The 20,769-nt window shown below is 35.5% G+C and overlaps 2 protein-coding genes across 2 annotated transcripts; both read right to left on the bottom strand.

Annotated features, from left to right (window-relative positions):
- Positions 1-888: 888 nt before the first annotated feature.
- Positions 889-5,294, bottom strand: LOC129274428 (uncharacterized). The gene is made up of 2 exons (XM_064108855.1): positions 5,124-5,294; positions 889-4,737 (listed from the first exon to the last, which is right to left on the bottom strand). The coding sequence occupies exon 2, from the start codon at positions 4,700-4,702 to the stop codon at positions 2,882-2,884; it is 1,821 nt and encodes a 606-aa protein (XP_063964925.1). The 5' UTR covers positions 4,703-4,737; positions 5,124-5,294; the 3' UTR covers positions 889-2,881.
- Positions 5,295-14,874: 9,580 nt separating this feature from the next.
- On the bottom strand, positions 14,875-17,626 carry LOC129274441 (uncharacterized). The gene is made up of 2 exons (XM_064108849.1): positions 17,428-17,626; positions 14,875-17,087 (listed from the first exon to the last, which is right to left on the bottom strand). The coding sequence occupies exon 2, from the start codon at positions 17,050-17,052 to the stop codon at positions 15,238-15,240; it is 1,815 nt and encodes a 604-aa protein (XP_063964919.1). The 5' UTR covers positions 17,053-17,087; positions 17,428-17,626; the 3' UTR covers positions 14,875-15,237.
- Positions 17,627-20,769: the final 3,143 nt, after the last annotated feature.

A 20,769-nucleotide genomic window follows, 5' to 3' on the forward strand; every position in this document is an offset into this window, starting at 1 on the left:
ATTTTCATGTTATACTCCTAAGTATTGATACAAAATCATTTCAGGGGGCCGTTTTATAAAGTGTTCGTAAGTATAGTAAGTTAGGAGTGACTCTAAGAACGACTGGTGGACCTTTCTTACGCGCTAAACCATCGCCAATGGTGTTTACCATTTACCAAAATAAATGATCACCAGTCGTTCTTAAAGTCGCTCTTAACTTACGAACAGCTTTATGAAACACCCACCTGTTAGTACGAAACATGAAACGAATTTAATCGATTACAAACGAAACTTTTCAGGACCCCTATGTGATTACATGTGATCATCATAATCACAGTATAAAAATACTACATAATTTTCTTAGTGGTTACATATTTGAAAATTCAAATTTCATACATAATGTTTCATACTGTCATGTTTTGGCGATCCAGCCTTACAGGTTTTTTTTCATAACCTCATGGAAAGCCACGCAATAAATTTTGTACCGACTCTCATTTGATGTTTCTTTGTATTCTTATTGTATTTGCGATTTAAAGATTGAATTGAATTGAATGTATATTATAAAACAAAATATTCTTGTCAAATGAATGAAGTTTATAAATTCATATTATATATTCAGTTAGACAAGATAAAGAGTCTGAGGCGGTATTTAGAAAAAAAAAACAATATTTACAGCAGTTTATACACCAATTGCGGCAGAGTAATCTCATTCAATCAAATGCATCTACAATATAAGCCCTGTGTTTCAAAAAATTATACCAGCAATCAATAAATTCTTTTAGACTATAGCAGAATCACCTTTAAAATGCACTAAGTGAGAGTAAATAGAAGTATAAGTAAAGCATTATCCTTGTAAACAACCAAATAATACATAGCTCTAAAAATGTTTCCATGATGTCTTTTACAGCAGATTCAGATATTCAAATGATTTAGTTGTAGTATGTACAAAATGATCTTCTATAATTTGTGGTTAATATTAAAATATGATACATGAAAACATCAAACGATGACTGGATAAACCGTTTAAAAAACAACAACTATCGCATACATCCCACTTTCCCAATCAAGTTCATTTATGTTATTCAGATGAAAAGATGTCGTCAAACCAATTTTGAATGAACAACGAATTGATAAAAATAATTTCTACAAGCGTGGAAACGATACAAATCTAACGATTTCAGTTATTTAGGTGATCGTAATAATGCGGCTGCGAATATAAAATTTCCTTCATCATTCATACATAACTGAACATAAATTTCCAGCAACACAGTCACTGCCCGATATAGTATTTAATTTAACGTATTTACATCAGATTAACACAAACATCGAACTGATCACGTTTTTAAAGCGAATGAATCAATCTTTATATACATGAATGCGTTGATATAAAAACCGACCAGCAATCAACGACACATTTTCTGTTAAACTCTTGCAGATATTCATTTAGATTCTCAAGAAGAAAAGATGCAGTCAAAACAGTCTCAATTACACAAAACATTATTAAAACCATTTCCGTTAGGATAAAAATAAAGAAATCCAATAAATTGCAGTTATCGTTTTAATGCGCCTGCAACTAAATCATAATTGAACATAAATTGTATAAACATTCTAGCAAACAGTCCCTGACATAGGCCTACTTGAATGATCTATTATAAATATGCAACTGTTAATTAAAATCACTATAATCTTTATACACATGGATATTCAAAATCAAACCAGCCATCATTTTAATTAAATTTCCTGTTTCACTCTTGCATAAGCACCTATTAATATAGTAATTACATTAAAAAGCAATAATGAAACATTATCCCGTAATGGACCAAAGAAAACATAACATAGCTATACGTGACCACAATGTAATAAATCATTTTCAAATGCGCATTCTGGTAATAGCAGATCCCGTTTGGTAAATAAACACTATACTGGTACATTTTGGATACCAAGTCTCAATTGTGAAATTATACAGTACTGCCTATATGTTATGTACTATGTAGGCCCCCTATTTTTTTTTATTATTTTTTAATTATTATTTTTTTTTTGCAAGAGCACAAAGTGCAATTTACCAAAATGTATCGTAATCATTGTAACAGCCCCCTCTCTCGGTAAACCCAGGTTATTATAATCATGTCATGATCGAGATCATTGCAGGGGCTGTTTTGTATGTAGCCACATCAAAATACTTCGTTGGTTTGTGTTGATCTGATGTTGGAAGTGAAAATATACAAACAAGCAAGCAATGCTTAGATGTAATGCGCATCGAGGTATAGCGAACGTGACCACGCGATCCTCTCTCATATCGCAACATTATTATGAGGACAATTATAATTTAATATAACGCGATGAAAGGAGTCAAAGGTAAATTTCAATCTATAAAGGGGTATAGCGTTTCATGTAATGTAATTTTCATTACTGAATCAAGATATCACTGAACAATTATTTAGAGTAACAACTACTGTTTCATCAGGAGGATAAGACCGTGGTAGCTATAAAACACGCGATGGAAAAAAGGATGATTTTTTTTTAACCGGCATGATTACATAAATGAGGAACATTTTAACTGTTCAGTTTTACATATGGAACTGAACTAAAATGAAATATACACGGGTATAGTAATAAAAAGCTGCTATGCAGACATAATTAATATTAATGTTTACTCACGCCAACAAAGCGACGGCGTAGTCTGGTATAAGATATTCTGAAACAGCGTGTACAATTAAAGAGCATAACCCTGATAGGTTTTCAATATGACTATAAAGCTTACCCATAAAGAAACCATGAATTACAAGGAATCATGCGTTTTCATTGTGTTTTTTTTTCTTTTCAATTTGAAAGCATATAATGGTAAGATGCAGCAACATTCCAGATATCATTTGTTTGCTCGGTATTATTATTTGTCATGGATCTAGAGGATGAATCGCTTTTTGAATATGAGAACATTATCTCCATCAAATGCAATCATATTCCCTGATGACGTCATAATCACTGGAGATCCGGCAAGATGATTGAATCTATTCTTTCTATCCAGTACAGCCGATAAAGGGAATGATGCTACTCTTCTCTTCTTCTTATCACCCTTACTCATCACCTGATCAATCACACACGTCTTGTACTCATCATGTGATGTCACGACGTAGAGGTCGTCTGTCATACGATCAACACACACATTCAAGATGACATCGCTGTTGGTGATTTCCCTATGATCACCCTCTCTGTCAATGATGAGTGCTCTGCGATCTAGTGGTGTGGGTTGAGCGATGGTGTGACCTGATGACAGCACACCGCGCATTCCTATCTCCTCTTTACACGTGATGGTATTGATAATCTCATCATTAGCTGGGTTGATGACGTAAATCATAGACTGACCCACTTCAGCAGCGATGGTCATCCCATCCTGATCGACTGCAACGCGCACCCCTGCAACAGTACGCGTCGTGTTTCTTGGTATTGTGACGTCATTGATGTGATTCCACTGCCTGTCGTATACACTGATGCACCCAGGTAGACTTTCTCCTGTACAACCTTCGATGTATCTACCACATACTATCTTGTCATCATTCAGTGCTGCACATGAGATTATCCATGATGCATCACTACCGTTGATCACTCTCTGTGTGGTTTTACTGTTCAAATCTAACATGTACGTATGTGGTCCTTCAATCTTCCTATCTCTAATCATCACCTTATCTTCATCTATATATCCAACAATGTGCGGGTATGTGATTTTATCTGTGACATTGATTGTATCAATGAGCTTCCACTCTCCATCATACCCATCAATTCTACCATCATACTTCTCTCTCCCAACACCCTTCACAAACCTCACACTTGATACAACACGATTTATTTCTTTCACCTCACCTCCATTCAGTTGCTTCTCTAGTTCCTCACTCACTGATGCATTCACACGATGTCCATCTATGACAATATTTTTATCGTCTTCGAGAATTCTGTCCAGTGTCTCTTTTGCTTTCTCTGCTGATTTGGTGTCGTCTTTCAATGATTTCTCAAGCTCTCTAATCTTTCTCTCGATCTCTTGAGCGATGTTCTGAATGTCGAACTGAAGAATGCGCTGTTTATCAATTATCGGTTTTCGTCTCTTTTCTGCGTTTAAACGATTGTCATTGTGTCGCTGCTCTCTCTTCGCATTGTTCTGGTTAATCTTATTCTGGAGCTTTCGAATCTCCTCTTGATGCTGTTCATTTTCCCCATCAATCTCCTCGTCGATTTTATCAGCATCTTCCTTTTCCTTGGCTCTGTCTCTTTCGATCTCCTCTTCGATTTCGGAATCAACCTCATTCTGAATAGTTTTCAAATGTTCGTCTGGGACATGTTTACCCTGATGAATCTCAATCCCATAAACTCGTAATAGCTCCAATTTGTCCATCATTGCTTTCTGAAGGATGTTGAGCTTTGCTTTGTTTTCCCGTAGTGCGTCCTCTATGTCTTGCCGTACACAATGTTTTTCATGATGATCTATCATAGCGCAAGAAAGACATAAAACTTCGCCATGCGTCTTACAATACATATCCATTACTTTCTCATGTTTCTCACAGAAGAGATTAGGTACACCTCTTCGTGCTATTCCGATGCATTCTTTTTTCAAGGCGCAGTCATGACAGAGTTTCTTCTTCTCCTTCACATAGAAGGTGACGTCAGTAATCGATTCGCAGTCAGCTTCTTCACAAACAGCGCCCTCTTGTACTGAGCTTAATTCAGACGCCATTGTGAAAAGAATTTAAAGGAAGATAAGGATGTGAGCTGTAATGAAAAGGAAGAGAGAGAGATTGGATATTGCAAAAAGCAAGAGGCATAATATATAATACAATATTTTTTATCAGAAAAAACTCCCCCTTGCCGAAATAAATAGTATGCGAAAGAGAGAGAGAGAGAAAGCCAGGGGGAGAGGGGGGGGGGGGGGTTAGCGGGGTTACTTTTCACTTACATTTAAAGTTCCAAGTACGCGTACCTTAATTTTTACCTCATAGATTATCTTCTGATATTCGCTCTTACAAAAAATGTGCTTCTTACACAAACACGTGAATATGACCAAAATCACGCACTCTTTACAATTACAATTATCATTCCATCACATCAAAAACACAAAAAAAAACACTATCAAACTAACACAAACGTGATGTTCTTACCTTTGTAAGTCACAGGTTTAGCCGAGTCGGTTAAATGTCCGATAATTGACAATTTGTAGGAAAAAAATATCAGTTCAAAGGTACAACTTGTAAGTAAGTCTTGCAACAAACATGGAGTCTATTATGATAGTTGTGCCAATGAACTTATCTAGTGACGTGTCATGTAGAATCACTGCACGCTCACAACTGAATCATTTGACATGCTTGAATACATAGTTTGATAAAGTAATGCCATGAGCAAAGAAATGAACGAAAGGCTCTGCAGCACTTCATGAATATAATAATAATGAAATGAAACTAGATTACAACATGCAAGGTACTTTGTTTATCAGTAAAGAAATGTATGAAATAGTTTGACGATTTTCTTTAGCAGTAGCCTCACAACCATGCCCACCATGTTTGGTTTGTTTTCTTGTCTGTTTTGATACGTTTTTAGGCCATCTCTCGTTGGGTCATTCAGCTTATACAATGAGTATAGATTTCTCATGAATACAATCTTTAACTGATTACAAAATGTTGAATAATATTGATACATAACGGCCATAATTATATCAAGTATCATTTTAGTGACAGTGAGGTAAAATGACTGAGTTGACTTGAAATTATACATCCAAGCCTACAACATTGTATAAGAAATTAATACTATTAAGTTACTGGCTGAAGGTTAGAATGACATGTAAGTATAAGCCTAGTGATTCAACATTCAACTTTAAGCCCTTCTAAATTAGATAGTAGAAGAAGAAAAAATAAAAAGAAGAAGAATAAAAAGAAGAAAATGAAGAAAATAATAGTAATAATAGTAATACTAATAAGAAGAAGAAGAAGAAAAAGAAAAAGAAGACGAAGAAAAGTGAAGAAGTAGTAGTAGTAGTAGTAGTAGTAGTAGTAGTACTACTACTACTACTACTACTACTAATACTACTACTGCTACTAGTACTGTTACTATTACTATTACTATTACTACTACTTCTACTACTACTACTACTACTACTACTACTACTACTACTACTACTATTATTACTACTACTACCACTACTACTAATACTACTACTACTATTACTACTACTTCTACTACTACTATTACTACTACTAGTAGTAGTAGGAGTAGAAAAGAAAGAGAAGAAAATTGATATACAAGGATATATATGATAGTAGATGGTCGTGGCACCTCAAAAGTTTAAATGGTTTACTAATCACACCAAGGAATTAATAATTACTGTATCAAGCTTATAATATGGAGCAGAATTATTCAAATTGAAATAAAAGATTTATGCATCAATGGTTGGGGGGGGGGGGTTAAATCGGTCTTGATCCATGCTATGCCTCTGAAGAGAAGGGGGTGGATCCATCATTAAGTTAAGAAATTAGATAGCTATCAAATCATTCTAACATCTAAATATCCGTCTATCGCTTTTTGAAAGGGTCAATAATTTGAATCTCATAACTCGGTATCATAAGTGTCGGGAAGAGCCGTGGTGTAGTGGTTTTGACTCTCGCCTTGAAAATAGAGGGTCGTGTGTTCGAATCACACCGTGGTCTAGTGTCCTTAGGCAAGGCGTTAATCCACACTTTGCCACTCTCGACCCAGATGCTATCATGATTATTATTAGGGGACCATTGTATCCTTGTCCAATCGTTAGAATTTGAATTTGGAATCGTTTCATTTATCGGGCCCTCTCATTGTGATGTTTATCATTTTTCTAAAGAAAAAAAAGAACTCTCCAGCCTTTGTCCGAATGAAAAATGCCAATTAGTCTTGTCTCAATAAAAGTAGTGCTAATTACCAACTACATAAATTCTTCGGTTCATTCTGTTCATTCTGTTCATTGATATTCTTAACATTATATTAACATATAGGTGTAAGTGCCATTGTATCCTTGTCCAATCGTTAGAATTTGAATTTGATATCGTTTCTTTTATCGGGCCCTCTCACGGTGTTTTGTTTTTATAAGAAAAGAACTCTCAAGCCTATTGTCCAAAAAACACAGGCCTATTGGTCTTGTCTCAATAGAAATAGTGCTTAAAACCAACTACATCAGTTATTCAGTTCAATCTATTTATTGATTAGTAGTAAGATGATATTATTAATATGATATTAACATAGGTGTAGATTGCCATTGTATCCTTGGTCCAATCGTTAGAATTTGAATTTGATATCGTTTCTTTTATCAGGCCCTCTGACGGTGATGTTTTTCTTAATTAAAAAAAAAACTCTTCAGCCTTTTGTCCAAATGACAGATGCCAATTGGTCTTATCTCAATAAAAAGTAGTGCTTAATACCAAATACATCAATTATTCAGTTCATTCTGTTCATTGATTTAATAGTAGCAAGATGAAATTCTCAATATTTCATTAATGGGATATTAACGAACTAGTACATTCAACTAGTAAAGAGGAAAACGATATAGTTTCATAAATAGTTATGCCGTTTGTGTAATTTTGTACTCTTATTGTCGGAGATACGTGTTATATGGTTATTCACGCGGTATACAGAGTGACACTTTAACGATCAAACAACAAATAGGTCTTGGATCTTGCTTCAAGCCTAGCACGAGTTACAAAATCATGTCAACGGTGTGTCAAGGCACGCAATGGATTAGTCCAAGGTACTATGCTAGGCTCATAATTCAGACAATTTTATTCCTTCTGAAAAACACCCCCCCCCCCCAAAAAAAAAAAAAAAAAAAAAAAAAAAAAAAAAAAAAAAAAAAAAGAGAGATTGCGCCTGACGTTAGATGTTTTGTGACTACACCATGTACACGTTAGTCATTTGGCTGCTGTGGCACCAACAACTGATCACCAATGAATAATGTTCTTGACAAAAGGACACGATTTGGTATGTTTTGGATTGGGGGTGTATTCGGAAGGTCTCTTTTATTCTTAATTACATGTAAAAAAAACTCAGGTATTATACAACCCAGCTTTCTCTCATCCATTCCTCTTTTTTCTTCCATTGTCTCTCCTATTTCTGATCATTGGCTCAGATTGCCCATGAATGTATTTGATAACAATGTATAAATCTGAAATCAAATATTTTTTTTTCAAAATAACATCACACATGATCGAACGCGATAAATTGAGCTGGCAAACGTTGCCTTTTTATGTTTATACCATGAATGACAAGTGCGTTTTGTTAAATTCATTTTGATATATATTCGAACCCCAGGGGCCACTTACAATGACGAGTGGATACCAGGCGCGACAAAAGTAACACGTAAAAAGGATCTCGTTCTAAAAATTGGGCACGTCACGTATGCAAGAAGCATGATAAGGGTGTCAAAAGCACTAAAATGTTCAAAAAAGGGGTATACGTTTCGCTAAGCGAGCTACGTCAAATTTGGAAGGGTGAAAAACGAGACTAAAATTCTTTATAAAGAAAGTTGTTTGTGCCCCAACGCTTCATGTTTAGAGTCCGAATTGAGCAAGGTGTGGGAGATGTAACGGTACGAAACCCAATGTAAGTAAAGGTAAAGCCGATGTCCGTGACAAAATAATATTGCTGTACGTGTTAAGGGGGTCAATTCAGGGAATACTTGTTAAGGGTATCGTTTTGTTTTCAATACTTTTAAAGGGAAGGATTTCATACGCCAAAACTTGTTAAGGGGGGACATTTTCAGAAAATGGAAAATACCTGTGGAGGGTGCTTTTTGGAATCTCGCGGTCGCGCCTAGTACCCACTCGTCAATGGAAGTGCACCGCGGGATTTTAACACAAAAACAGTCATGTGTGTCTCTTTGTGTCGGTGCAGAAGGGAGGGGGGGGTGATGATTATCGATGATAAACCTTTCTATCTTTCGAGACAGAGAAAACCGACCCCGAAATTGCATTGGCGTCTTGAAGTAAAAAAAAAAAAAGATGGACCAAAATCGAAATTTGTTACATTTCAGAGAGAAGATACTGATTACGGTTTTTCAACATGCATATACATAAAAATGCATAAATAAATAGTAGCCCACTTATACGCTATTAAACTTCTCTCCTCACTAACCCCTTCCCCCCCCCCCTCTCTCCTTTACACACACGCCTACCCACCCACACACGTATTCACTCACACCCAATCGTGCATGCGCACCAACTCCAGCACACCTGACATTTTATCACTCTCTATCGTCATCTTGCAATAATGCAATTGCTTTCATACTTTAAAGATAGGGTGTCTTCGTATTATTGTCATGGGAATTGTAATGAAAATCCACCTATCTCACTTCCGACATCATTCTTTCCCACGCTATCTCTCTCTTCATGGATCTCTCTCCCCCTCTCTTTCTCTCTCAATTATCCTCTTTCAATCATTTATTATGACTTATAATTCAATGAATGCATTTCTCGCTTTCTGGTTCCCTCCCCTCTTCTCTCAGTCACCTCGACTCCCATCTCTCCCACCCTCTCTCTCTCTCTCTCTCTCATCGTCTCTCAAATCATTCACAGTATTTTTACTCTTGAAATCACGAGATTGTGCGGCTTCTATTGTGAAAGATGAATGCTTTTATTGAAACATGAAAATCATCTAGCATGAAGAGAATAGATACCCTGGAATATGTGATCTAATTTTTCTTATACAAACATTACTCACGTCACAGACTATCATATTCAGGTTTGACTAAAAGAAGAATCATGGGTTTTTACCTAGCTTTTCCAAAATGTATTCTTGTTTGGGGTTTCCGCAACTGTTTACGAAATTCATAAAAGCAAAAAAAGGCAATGGATTTCGCTATCATTTTAGCACATAATCAAGTTGTAAGGCGTTGCATACTTCAATGTGTTATCACTAGTCCGTATAAATAACCATTCTGGGCCGAGTTATTATTTAGCCAATTGAGCACTTTGTGTAATGTCGAGTTTGGCCATTCCCATATCGTCTTATATATCCACTTGATCTAACAGCATTTATGGCATATCATTATATGAATTAATTATGGATCACATTTCCATTATGTAAGTACAAGAGATAATAGACTTAATTAAAGCGATACCCAATTTGGGCATTAGACCAGATGACATTTAAGACCAAGGGATGGTCGTACCAAACTAATACTAGACCACATTGATGGTAGACCAAGTGGGTTAGATGATGATCGGATAATAAAAATACACCAACTTCACTACAACCCCCCTCTCATGTCTCTCTCCCCTTTCTGCTTGTCACATTCTCTCACTATCCCCCCCTCTCTCTCTCTCTTTCTATATATCTGTCTGGTGTTCCTTCTCTGTCTCTGAATGTTCATTTGCCATCTCCCCTCTCCCTATTTTACTTTCTTTCTGTCTCATTCCTTGAATAAATTCGTCCGATTCTTCATCTCTCCCTCTCTGTCTCCCCTCTCCTCTCCCCTCTATTTTGTTTCATGTGTCTTTATTTCTGTCTCTCCCTCTCTCCCCCTGTTTCCCTTCTTTTTTTGTCTCTTTCACTGCTTGTGTCTTTGTTTTCCCGTCTCTCTCCCCCTCTCGTTGCCCCTCTCTGCAAGTCTCTCTTCTTGCTGATTATTATTGGTCACATATTAACTCCTGAAATAATTAGTCTTACATGATTCCTTGAGGAGCGATGAAATTTATTAAAGCGGAAACCCAAGCATGGCAATGATGGACACCCATTTTCATTTTATTTATTGTTTATTTTCAGGTCAAGCCCACCCAAAAATAATGATTTGAATCACTAGAGAAAAGTCAAGCAAGCACAACGCTAACAAATGTTATCAAAATAGAATTTAACAAGATGATATGACATGTTACAGTTTTGCTTAGTTATCCCCAAACAGTCATATGCTTAATACCTCGGTCACATTTGCTCTACGGCGACCGTACGGCGAGTCGAAAACAGCCGTTTTAACATTTTTTGTACCAGCTATACATAGTTTTTCTGAATAAAACGGCTGTTTTCGACTCGCCGTACGGCCGCCGTAGAGCAAATGTGACCGAGGTATCACTCAGTGATATGCAAATGAGAGAGTCAATGATATCCCTCACTCACTTTTTTCTTTATCTTATACAATAGTAAATGTTTACAGATTTGACAACAATAACAAGCTTGGACGAAATTGACCTGTTTGGTTTTTCTCATTTTACGTAAATCTACTTTTTTGTTAGGGTTAACGCTAACAAATGTTATCAAAATAGAATTTAAAAAGATGTGATGACATGTTACAGTTTTGCTCAGTTATCCCCAAACAGTCATATGCTTAATACCTCGGTCACATTTGCTCTACGGCGGCCGTACGGCGAGTCGAAAACAGCCGTTTTAACATTTTTTGTACCAGCTATACATAGTTTGTTTGAATAAAACGGCTGTTTTCGACTCGCCGTACGGCCGCCGTAGAGCAAATGTGACCGATGTATCACTCAGTGATATGCAAATGAGAGAGTCAATGATATCCCTCACTCACTTTTTTCTTTATCTTATACAATAGTAAATGTTTACAGATTTGACAACAATAACAAGCTTGGACGAAATTGACTTGTTGGGTTTTTCTCATTTTACGTAAATCTACTTTTTTGTTAGGGTTAACGCTAACAAATGTTATCAAAATAGAATTTAAAAAGATGTTATGACATGTTACAGTTTTGCTCAGTTATCCCCAAACAGCCATATGCTTAATACCTCGGTCACATTTGCTCTACGGCGGCCGTACGGCGAGTCGAAAACAGCCGTTTTAACATTTTTTGTACCAGCTATACATAGTTTGTTTGAATAAAACGGCTGTTTTCGACTCGCCGTACGGCCGCCGTAGAGCAAATGTGACCGAGGTATCACTCAGTGATATGCAAATGAGAGAATCAATGATATCCCTCACTCACTTTTTTCTTTGTCTTATACAATATTAAATGTTTACAGATTTGACAACAATAACAAGCTTGGACGAAATTGACTTGTTTGGTTTTTCTCATTTTACGTAAATCTACTTTTTTGGTAGGGTTAACTTTTCCTTTAAGCAGATTTAGATATTAAAATCATCTAAAATAAAGTATATGAAAAAAAATACATTTAAAACAGCCCAAACAAAAACGAAAGAAGATCGGATAATACGTTCAAAAAACCTTTTTTTCCAACCTTCACTTCACTTTATTTTATTAGAAAATCTTTGAAAGCAGATTAAAAATATGTTAAAATGATGTAGTGTGAAGAATATGCTAATGATCAATAACTCGGTTACCTTCCGGTTAATAGTAAATATAATGTATGAAAATAATAATGTAAAAAGGTGTTTGGATTTGTCTTTAAAAAAATTATATTTTTACTATCGCTAACATCCCAAATTTATTTAGAAAATATCCTTTGGTAAAACAAATATACAGACTTGTATTAAAATGATCTAGTGTAACGAATATGCAAATATTTTGCTAACTCATGGTTAATAGTAAAATATAATTCATGTAAACAATAAAAAGACGATCTCAGAAAGCGTTTACAACCCCTTTTGCAGACTAATGCACTAACATCCTACTTTCATTGCATGCTCCTAATAATTAATACAAAATTGTTTCAGTTAGTATGAAACATGAAACGAATTTAATCGATTATAAACGAAACTTATCAGGACCCCTATGTGATCACATATATATGATCATCATATTCACAGTAATAAATCATTTTCTTAGTAGTTCATACATATTTCAAAATTTAAATTTCATGCGCAATATGTTATACTGTCATGTTTTGGTGATCCAGCCTTCCAGGTTCTTATAACCTTAATGAAAAGACACGCAATTGATTTTGTATCTCACATTTGATGTTTCTTTGTACTTTTATCTTATTTGGAAATTAAAGATTGAATTGAATTGGATGTATTATAAAACAAAATATTCTTGTCAAATGAATGAAGTTTATAAATTTAAATTATATATTCAGTTAGACAAGATAAAGAGTCTGAGGCGGTATTTAGAAAACAAAAACCATATTTACAGCAGTTTATACACCAATTGCGGCAGAATAATCTTCTTCAAGCAAATGCATCTACAATATAGGCCATGTGTTTCAAAAAATTATACCAGCAATCAATAAATTCTTTTAGACTATAGCAGAATCACCTTTTAAATGCACCAAGTGAGAGTAAATAGAAGTATAAGTAAAGCATTATCCTTGTAAATAAACAAATAATACATAGCTCTAAAAATGTTTCCATTGTGTTTTTTTTTACAGTTGATTCAGATATTCAAATGATTTAGTTGTAGTATGTACAAATGATATTCTATAATTTTTGGTTAATATTAAAATATGATACATGAAAACATCAAAAGATGATTGGATAAACCGTTTAAAAAACAACTATCGCATATATCCCACATTCCCAATTAAGTTTTGATCATCTTTCCCAATCAAGTTCATTTACGTTACGCAGATGAAAATATGTCGTCAAAACAATTTTGAATGAACAAAGAATTGATAAAAATAATTTGTTTAAGCTTGGAAAACGATACAAATCTAACCGATTTCAGTTATTTAGGTGATCATAATTATGCGCCTGCCAATATATAATTTCAGTCGTCATTCATATATAATAAACATAAATTTCTAACAACACAGTCACTGCCCGATATAGTATTGAAATAAACGTATTTACATCAGCCTACCAAAAACATCGAACTGATCATGTTTTAAAGTGAATGAATCAATCTTTATATACATGAATGTGTTGATATAAAAACCGGCTAGCAATCAACGACACATTTTTCTGTTAAACTCTTGCAGATATTCATCTAAATTCTTAAGAAGAAAAGATGAAGTCAAAACGGTATCGATTACACAAAGCAATAGAATAAAAAATTCAGAAATCCAACCAATTGCAGTTATCGTTTTAATGCGCCTGCAACTAAATCGTACTTGAACACACATTTCATAAACATTCTAGCGAGCAAAATAGCCATTGACATAGGCCTACTTGAATGGAACGTATTAAAAGTTTATCATGAATATGAAACTGTTCATTAAAAACAATTCTAATCTTTATACACATGGACATTCAAAATCAAACCAGCCATCATTTTAATAAAATATCCTGTTGCACTCTTGCAGAAGCACCAATTAATATAGTAATTAGATTGAAAAGCAATAATGAAACATTATCCCGTAATGGACCAAAGAAAACAAAACGAAGCTATACGTGACCACAATGTAATAACTAATTTTCAAATGCGCATTCTGGTAACAACAGATCCCGTTTGGTAAATAAACACTATACTGACACATGTTGGTTACCAAGTCTCAATTGTGAAGTTATACACTACTGCTTATATATTATGTGTAATGCATTGTGTTTTTGCAAGAGCAAAAAGTGCAATTTACCAAAATGTATTGTAATCATTGTTACAGCCCCCTCTCTCGGTAAATTCAGGTGATAATATCATATCACGTTCGAGATCATTCCAGGGGCTGTTTCGTATGTAGCCACATCAAAATACTTTGTTGGTTTGTGTTGATCTGATGTTGGAAGTGAAAGTATACAAACAAGCAAGCAATGTTAAGATAAAATACGCATCGAGATACAGCAAACGCGACCACGATTTTCTCTAATATCGCAACATATTAATTATGATAACAATTATTGTTTAATATAACGCGTTTTCAAAGGAGTCAAAAGTACACAATTTCAATGTATAAAGGGGTATAGCGCTTCATGTAATTTTAATTTTCATTACTGAATCAAGGTACCACTGAATTTAGAGTAACAACTACTGATTCATTACCATGATAAGACCTTGGTAGCTATAATACAAGTGATGGACTACGAAAAAATAATATTTTTTTAACCGTCACTTACATATAAATGGGGAACATTTTAACTGTTCAATTTTACATATGGAACTGAACTCAAATGAAATATGCATGGGTATAGTAATAAAGAGCTGCTTTGCAGACATAATTAATATTAATGCTTACTCAAGCCAACAAAGGGACGGCGTAGTCTGGTATAAAATATTCTGACACAACGTGTACAATAAAATAGCATATCCCTGATAGGTTTCCAATATGACTATGAAGCTTACCCACAAACAAACCATGAATTACAATGAATTATGCGTTTCATTGTGTGTGTTTTTTTTGCAATTTGAAAGCGTATAATGGTAAGATGTAGTAACATTCCCAATATCATTTGTTTTTTCGATATTATTATCTGTCATGGATCTAGAGGATGAATCGCTTTTTGAATTTGAGAATATTATCTCCATCACATGCAATTATATTCCCTGATGACGTCATAATCACTCGAGATAAGACAAGATGATTGGATCTATTCCTCAGTCTAGTTGATAACGGGAATGATGCTACCCTTCTCTTCTTCATATCACCCTCACTCATCACCTGATCAATCACACACGTCTTTCTCTCATCATCTAATGTCACGACGTAGATGTCATCGGTCATACGATCAACGCACACTTTAAAGATGACATCACCGTGGGGGATTTCCCGATGATCGCCCTCTCTGTCAATGATGAGCGCTCTGCGATCAGGTGGTGAAGGTCGAGCGATGATGTGACCTGATGACAGCACACCGCACATTACTATCTTCTCTTTACACGTGATGGTATTGACAATCTCATCATTAACTGGGTTGATGACGTATATCATAGACTGACCCGCTTCAGCAGCGATGATCATCCCATCATGATCGATTGCAACGGGCACCCATGCATCATTACGCGTCGTGTTTCTTGGTATTGTGACGTCATTGATGTGATTCCACTGTCTGTCGTATACACTGATGCACCCAGGTAGACTGTCTCCTGTACAACCTTTGATGAGCCTACCACATACTACCTTGTCATCATTCAACGCTGCACATGAGATTATATATGATGTATCAGTACGGTTGATCACTCTCTGTGTGGTTTTACTGTTCAAATCTAACATGTAGGTATGTGTTTCACCAATCAGTGCTTCTGTGATTATCACCTTATCTTCATCTATACATCCAACAATCCAAGGGGACATGATTTTATCTCTGACATTGATTTTATCAATGAGCTTCCACTCTCCATCATACCCATCAATTCTTCCATCATACTTCTCTCTCCCAACACCCCTCACAAACCTCACACATGATACAGCACGATTTATTTCTTTCACCTCACCCTCATTCAGTTGCTTCTTTAGTTCCTCACTCACTGATGCATGCACACGATGTCCATCTATGACAATAGTTTTATCGTCTTCAAGAATTCGGTCCAGTGTCTCTTTTGCTTTCTCAGCTGATTTGGTGTCGTCATTCAATGATTTCTCAAGCTCTCCAATCTTTCTATCGATCTCTTGAACGATCTTCTGAATGTCATTCTGAATAATGCGCTGTTTATCAATTATCGGTTTTCGTCTCTTTTCTGCGTTTAAACGATTGTCATTGTGTCGCTGCTCTCTCTTCGCATTGTTCTGGTTAATCTTATTCTGGAGCTTTCGAATCTCCTCTTGATGCTGCTCATTTTCCCCATCAATCTCCTCGTCGATTTTATCAGCATCTTCCTTTTCCTTGGCTCTGTCTCTTTCGATCTCCTCTTCGATTTCGGAATCAACCTCATTCTGAATAGTTTTCAAATGTTCGTCTGGGACATGTTTACCCTGATGAATCTCAATCCCATAAACTCGTAATAGCTCCAATTTGTCCATCATTGCTTTCTGAAGGATGTTGAGCTTTGCTTTGTTTTCCCGTAGTGCGTCCTCTATGTCTTGCCGTACACAAGGTTTTTCATGATGATCTATCATAGCGCAAGAAAGACATAAAACTTTGCCATGTGTCTTACAGTACAGATCCATTACTTTCTCATGTTTCTCACAGAAGAGATTAGATACACCTCTTCGTGCTATTCCGATGCATTCTTTTTTCAAGGCGCAGTCATGACAGAGCTTCTTCTTCTCCTTCACATAGAACGTGACATCAGAAATCGATTCACAGTCGGCTTCTTCACAAACAGTGCCCTCTACTACTGAGCTGAATTCAGACGCCATAGTGAAAAGAATTTAAAGGAAGATAAGGATGGGAGCTGTAAAGAAAAGGAAGAGAGAGGGAGATGGGATATCGCACTGAAAGTAAGAGGCATAATAGATATTACACTATTTTTTATCAGAACAAATCTCTTGCAGAAATAGATAGCATGCGAAAGAGAGAGAGAGATAAAGACAGGGGAAAGAGGGAGGGGGTTGATAGCGGTGTTACTGTTCACTACCCAAGTCCCAAGTACGCATATTCGTTATAAAAAATGTGGTTCTTACAAAAACATGTAAATGTTACCAAATTACGCACTCGTTACAATTACAATTATCATTCCATCACATCAAAAACACGAAAACACTATCAAACTAACACAAACGTGATGTTCTTACCTTTGTAAGTCACAGGTCCAGCCGAGTCGATTAAATCTCCGATAGTTTACAATTTGTAGAAACGAAATATCAGTTCAAATGTACAATTAACTTGTAAGTAAATCTTGCAACAAACATGGAGTCTATTATGATAGTTGTGCCAATGAACTTATCTAGTGACGTGACGTGTCATGTATGGAATCACTGCACGCTCACAACTGAATCATTTGACATGCTTGAATACATAGTTTGATAAAGTAATGCCATGAGCAAAGAAATGAACGAAAGGCACTGCTGCACTTGATGAATATAATAATAATGAAATGAAACTAGATTATAACATGCAAGGTACGTTGTTTATCAGTAAAGAAATGTATGAAATATTTTGACGATTTTCTTTAGCAGTAGCATCACCAACATGCCCACCATGCATGTTTGATTTGTTTTCTTGTCTGTTTTGATACGTTTTTAGACCATCTCTCGTTAGGTCATTCGGCTCATTCAATGAGTATAGATTTATCTTGAGGACAGTCCCTAACTGTTTACAAAATGTTGAATAATGTTGATACATAACGGCCATAATTGTATAATTTTAGTGACAGTAAGGTAAAATGACTGAGTTGACTTGAAATTATATATCCAAACCTACAACATTATATAAGAAATTAATACTGTATAGTTACTGGCTGAAGGTTAGAATGACATGTATAGTATAAGCCTAGTGATTCAACATCCAACTTTAAGCCCTTCTAAATTAAATAGTAGAGGAAGAAAAATAAAAATAAAAGAAGTAGTACAAGAAGAAGAAGAAAAAAATACAAAGAAGAAGAATAAAAAGAAGAAAATAATAATAGTAATATTAGTAATACTAATAAGAAGAAGAAGAAAAGGAAAAATAAGAAGAAGAAGAAGGAGAAGAGAAGAAAAGAAGTACTACTACTATACTACTACTACTCCTCCTACTACTACTACTACTACTACTACTACTACTACTACTACTACTACTACTCCTACTACTACTACTACTACTACTACTACTACTACTTCTACTACTTCTAATACTATTACTACTACTACTATTACTACTACTACTACTACTACTACTACTACTACTACTACTTCTAATACTATTACTACTACTACTATTACTACTACTACTACAACTACTACTACTACTACTACTACTACTACTACTTCTAATACTATTACTACTACTACTACTACTACTACTACTACTACTACTACTACTACTACTATTACTACTACTACTACTACTACTACTACTACTACTACTACTACTTCCAATACTATTACTACTACTACTATTACTACTACTACTACTACTACTACTACTAATAATAATAATAATATTACTACTACTACTACTACTACTACTACTACTACTACTACTACTACTCCTATTCCTACTACTACAACTACTACTATTACTACTACTACTACTTAGTAGTAGGTGTAGAAAAGAAAGAGAAGAAAATTGATATACAAGGATATATATGATAGTAGATGGTCGTGGCACCTCAAACATGTTAAATGGTTTAATAATCACACCAAAGAATTAATAATTACTGTACCAAGCTTATAATATGTAGCATAATTATTCAAATTGAAATAAAAGATTTATGCAGCAATGGTGGGGGGGAGGGGGGGATTGGTCTTGATCCTGCTATGCCTCTAAAGAGAAGGGGGTGGATCCATCATTAAGTTAAGAAATTAGATAGCTATCAAATCATTCTAACATCTTAATGTCCGTCTATCCCTCTAAAGAGAAGGGGGTGGATCCATCATTAAGTTAAGAAATTAGATAGCTATCAAATCATTCTAACATCTTAATGTCTGTCTATCGCTTTTTGAAAGGGTAAATAATTCGAATCTCATAACTCGGGTATCAGAAGTGTCGAGAAGAGCCGTGGTAATGGTGTAGTGGTTCTGACTCTCGCCTTGAAAATAGAGGGTCGTGTGTTCGAATCCCACCGTGGTCTAGTGTCCTTAGGCAAGGCGTTAATCCACACTTTGCCACTCTCGACCCAGATGCTATCATGATTATTATTAGGGAGCCATTGCATCCTTGTCCAATCGTTAGAATTTGAATTTCGAATCGTTTCATTTATCGGGCCCTCTCATGGTGATGTTTATCATTTTTCTAAAGAAAAAAAAAACTCTCCAGCCTTTGTCCGAATGACAGATACCAATTGGTCTTGTCTCATTAGAAATAGAGCTCATACCAACTACATCAGTTATTCAGTTCACTCGGTTCATTGATTTTCTTAATATTTCCTTGATGGGATATTAATGAACTAGTACCTTCAACTAGTAAAGAAGAAAACGAGATTTCATAAATAGCTATGCCATTTTTGTAATTTTGTACTCTAATTGGCGGAAATACGTGTTATGTTGTAAGTCGCGCAGTATAATGTCTGCATTCAGAGTGACACTTTAACGATCAACCAACAAACAGGTCTTGGATCTAGCTACAAGGCTAGCACGAGTTACAATTAACTCGTGTCAACGGTGTGTAAAGGCACGCAATGGATTAGTCCATGGTACTATGCTAGGCTCAGAATTCAGACCACTTTAATCCTTCTAAGACAAAAAATAATGGGATTGTGCCTAGACGGTAGATGTTACGTGACTACACCATGTACACGTTAGCCATTTGGCTGCCGCAGCACCAAAAACTTCTCCAATAAATAATGTTCTTGATAAGGACACGATTTTGTATATTTTGGATTGCATGGGGGTGTATTCGGAAGGTCTTTTTTATGCTACATTGCATGTAAAACAAATCAGGTATTCAACCCAGCTTTCTCTTTTCCATTGCTCTTTTTTCTTCCCTTGCCTCTACTATTCCTCTCCTATTTCTGATCATTGGCTCAGACTGCGCATGTACGTATGTGATGACAATGTAAATATCTGAAATCAAATATATTTCAAAACAACATCTCGCGCGATCGAACGCGATAAATCGAGCTTGTGAACGTTGCCTTATATGTTTACAATATTATTGACAAAGTTCTTGGCTTTTTGTTAGATTCATTTTGATCTATTCAAATATATTTGAAGAGAAAACAGTCACGGGTGTGTGGGTGTACATGTATGAGTGCGTTGTGAGGGGGTGTGTGAGTGTGTTTGTGAGAGAGGGTGTGTGTATGTGGGGGGGGGGGGTTGATGGGGTACGATGATCAATGCTAAGCCTTTCTACATGTTCTAATTTTTGAGGCAACAAAAAAGCCCGACATAGACAATAGTATTGAATTGACGTCTTGAGGCTAAACCAGAGTGGTAAGAGTTTGTAATTTGTTGAATTTCCAATATAATCTTACTGCTTTGTTATATTTATTTATT

Source organism: Lytechinus pictus, chromosome 13, assembly GCF_037042905.1.
Source record: "Lytechinus pictus isolate F3 Inbred chromosome 13, Lp3.0, whole genome shotgun sequence".
NCBI classification, from domain to species: Eukaryota; Metazoa; Echinodermata; class Echinoidea; order Temnopleuroida; family Toxopneustidae; genus Lytechinus; species Lytechinus pictus.

Coding starts and splice junctions, on each gene's coding strand:
- LOC129274441 (XM_064108849.1), bottom strand. CDS start 17,052: ATGGCGTCTGAATTCAGCTCAGTAGTAGAGGGCACTGTTTGTGAAGAA.
- LOC129274428 (XM_064108855.1), bottom strand. CDS start 4,702: ATGGCGTCTGAATTAAGCTCAGTACAAGAGGGCGCTGTTTGTGAAGAA.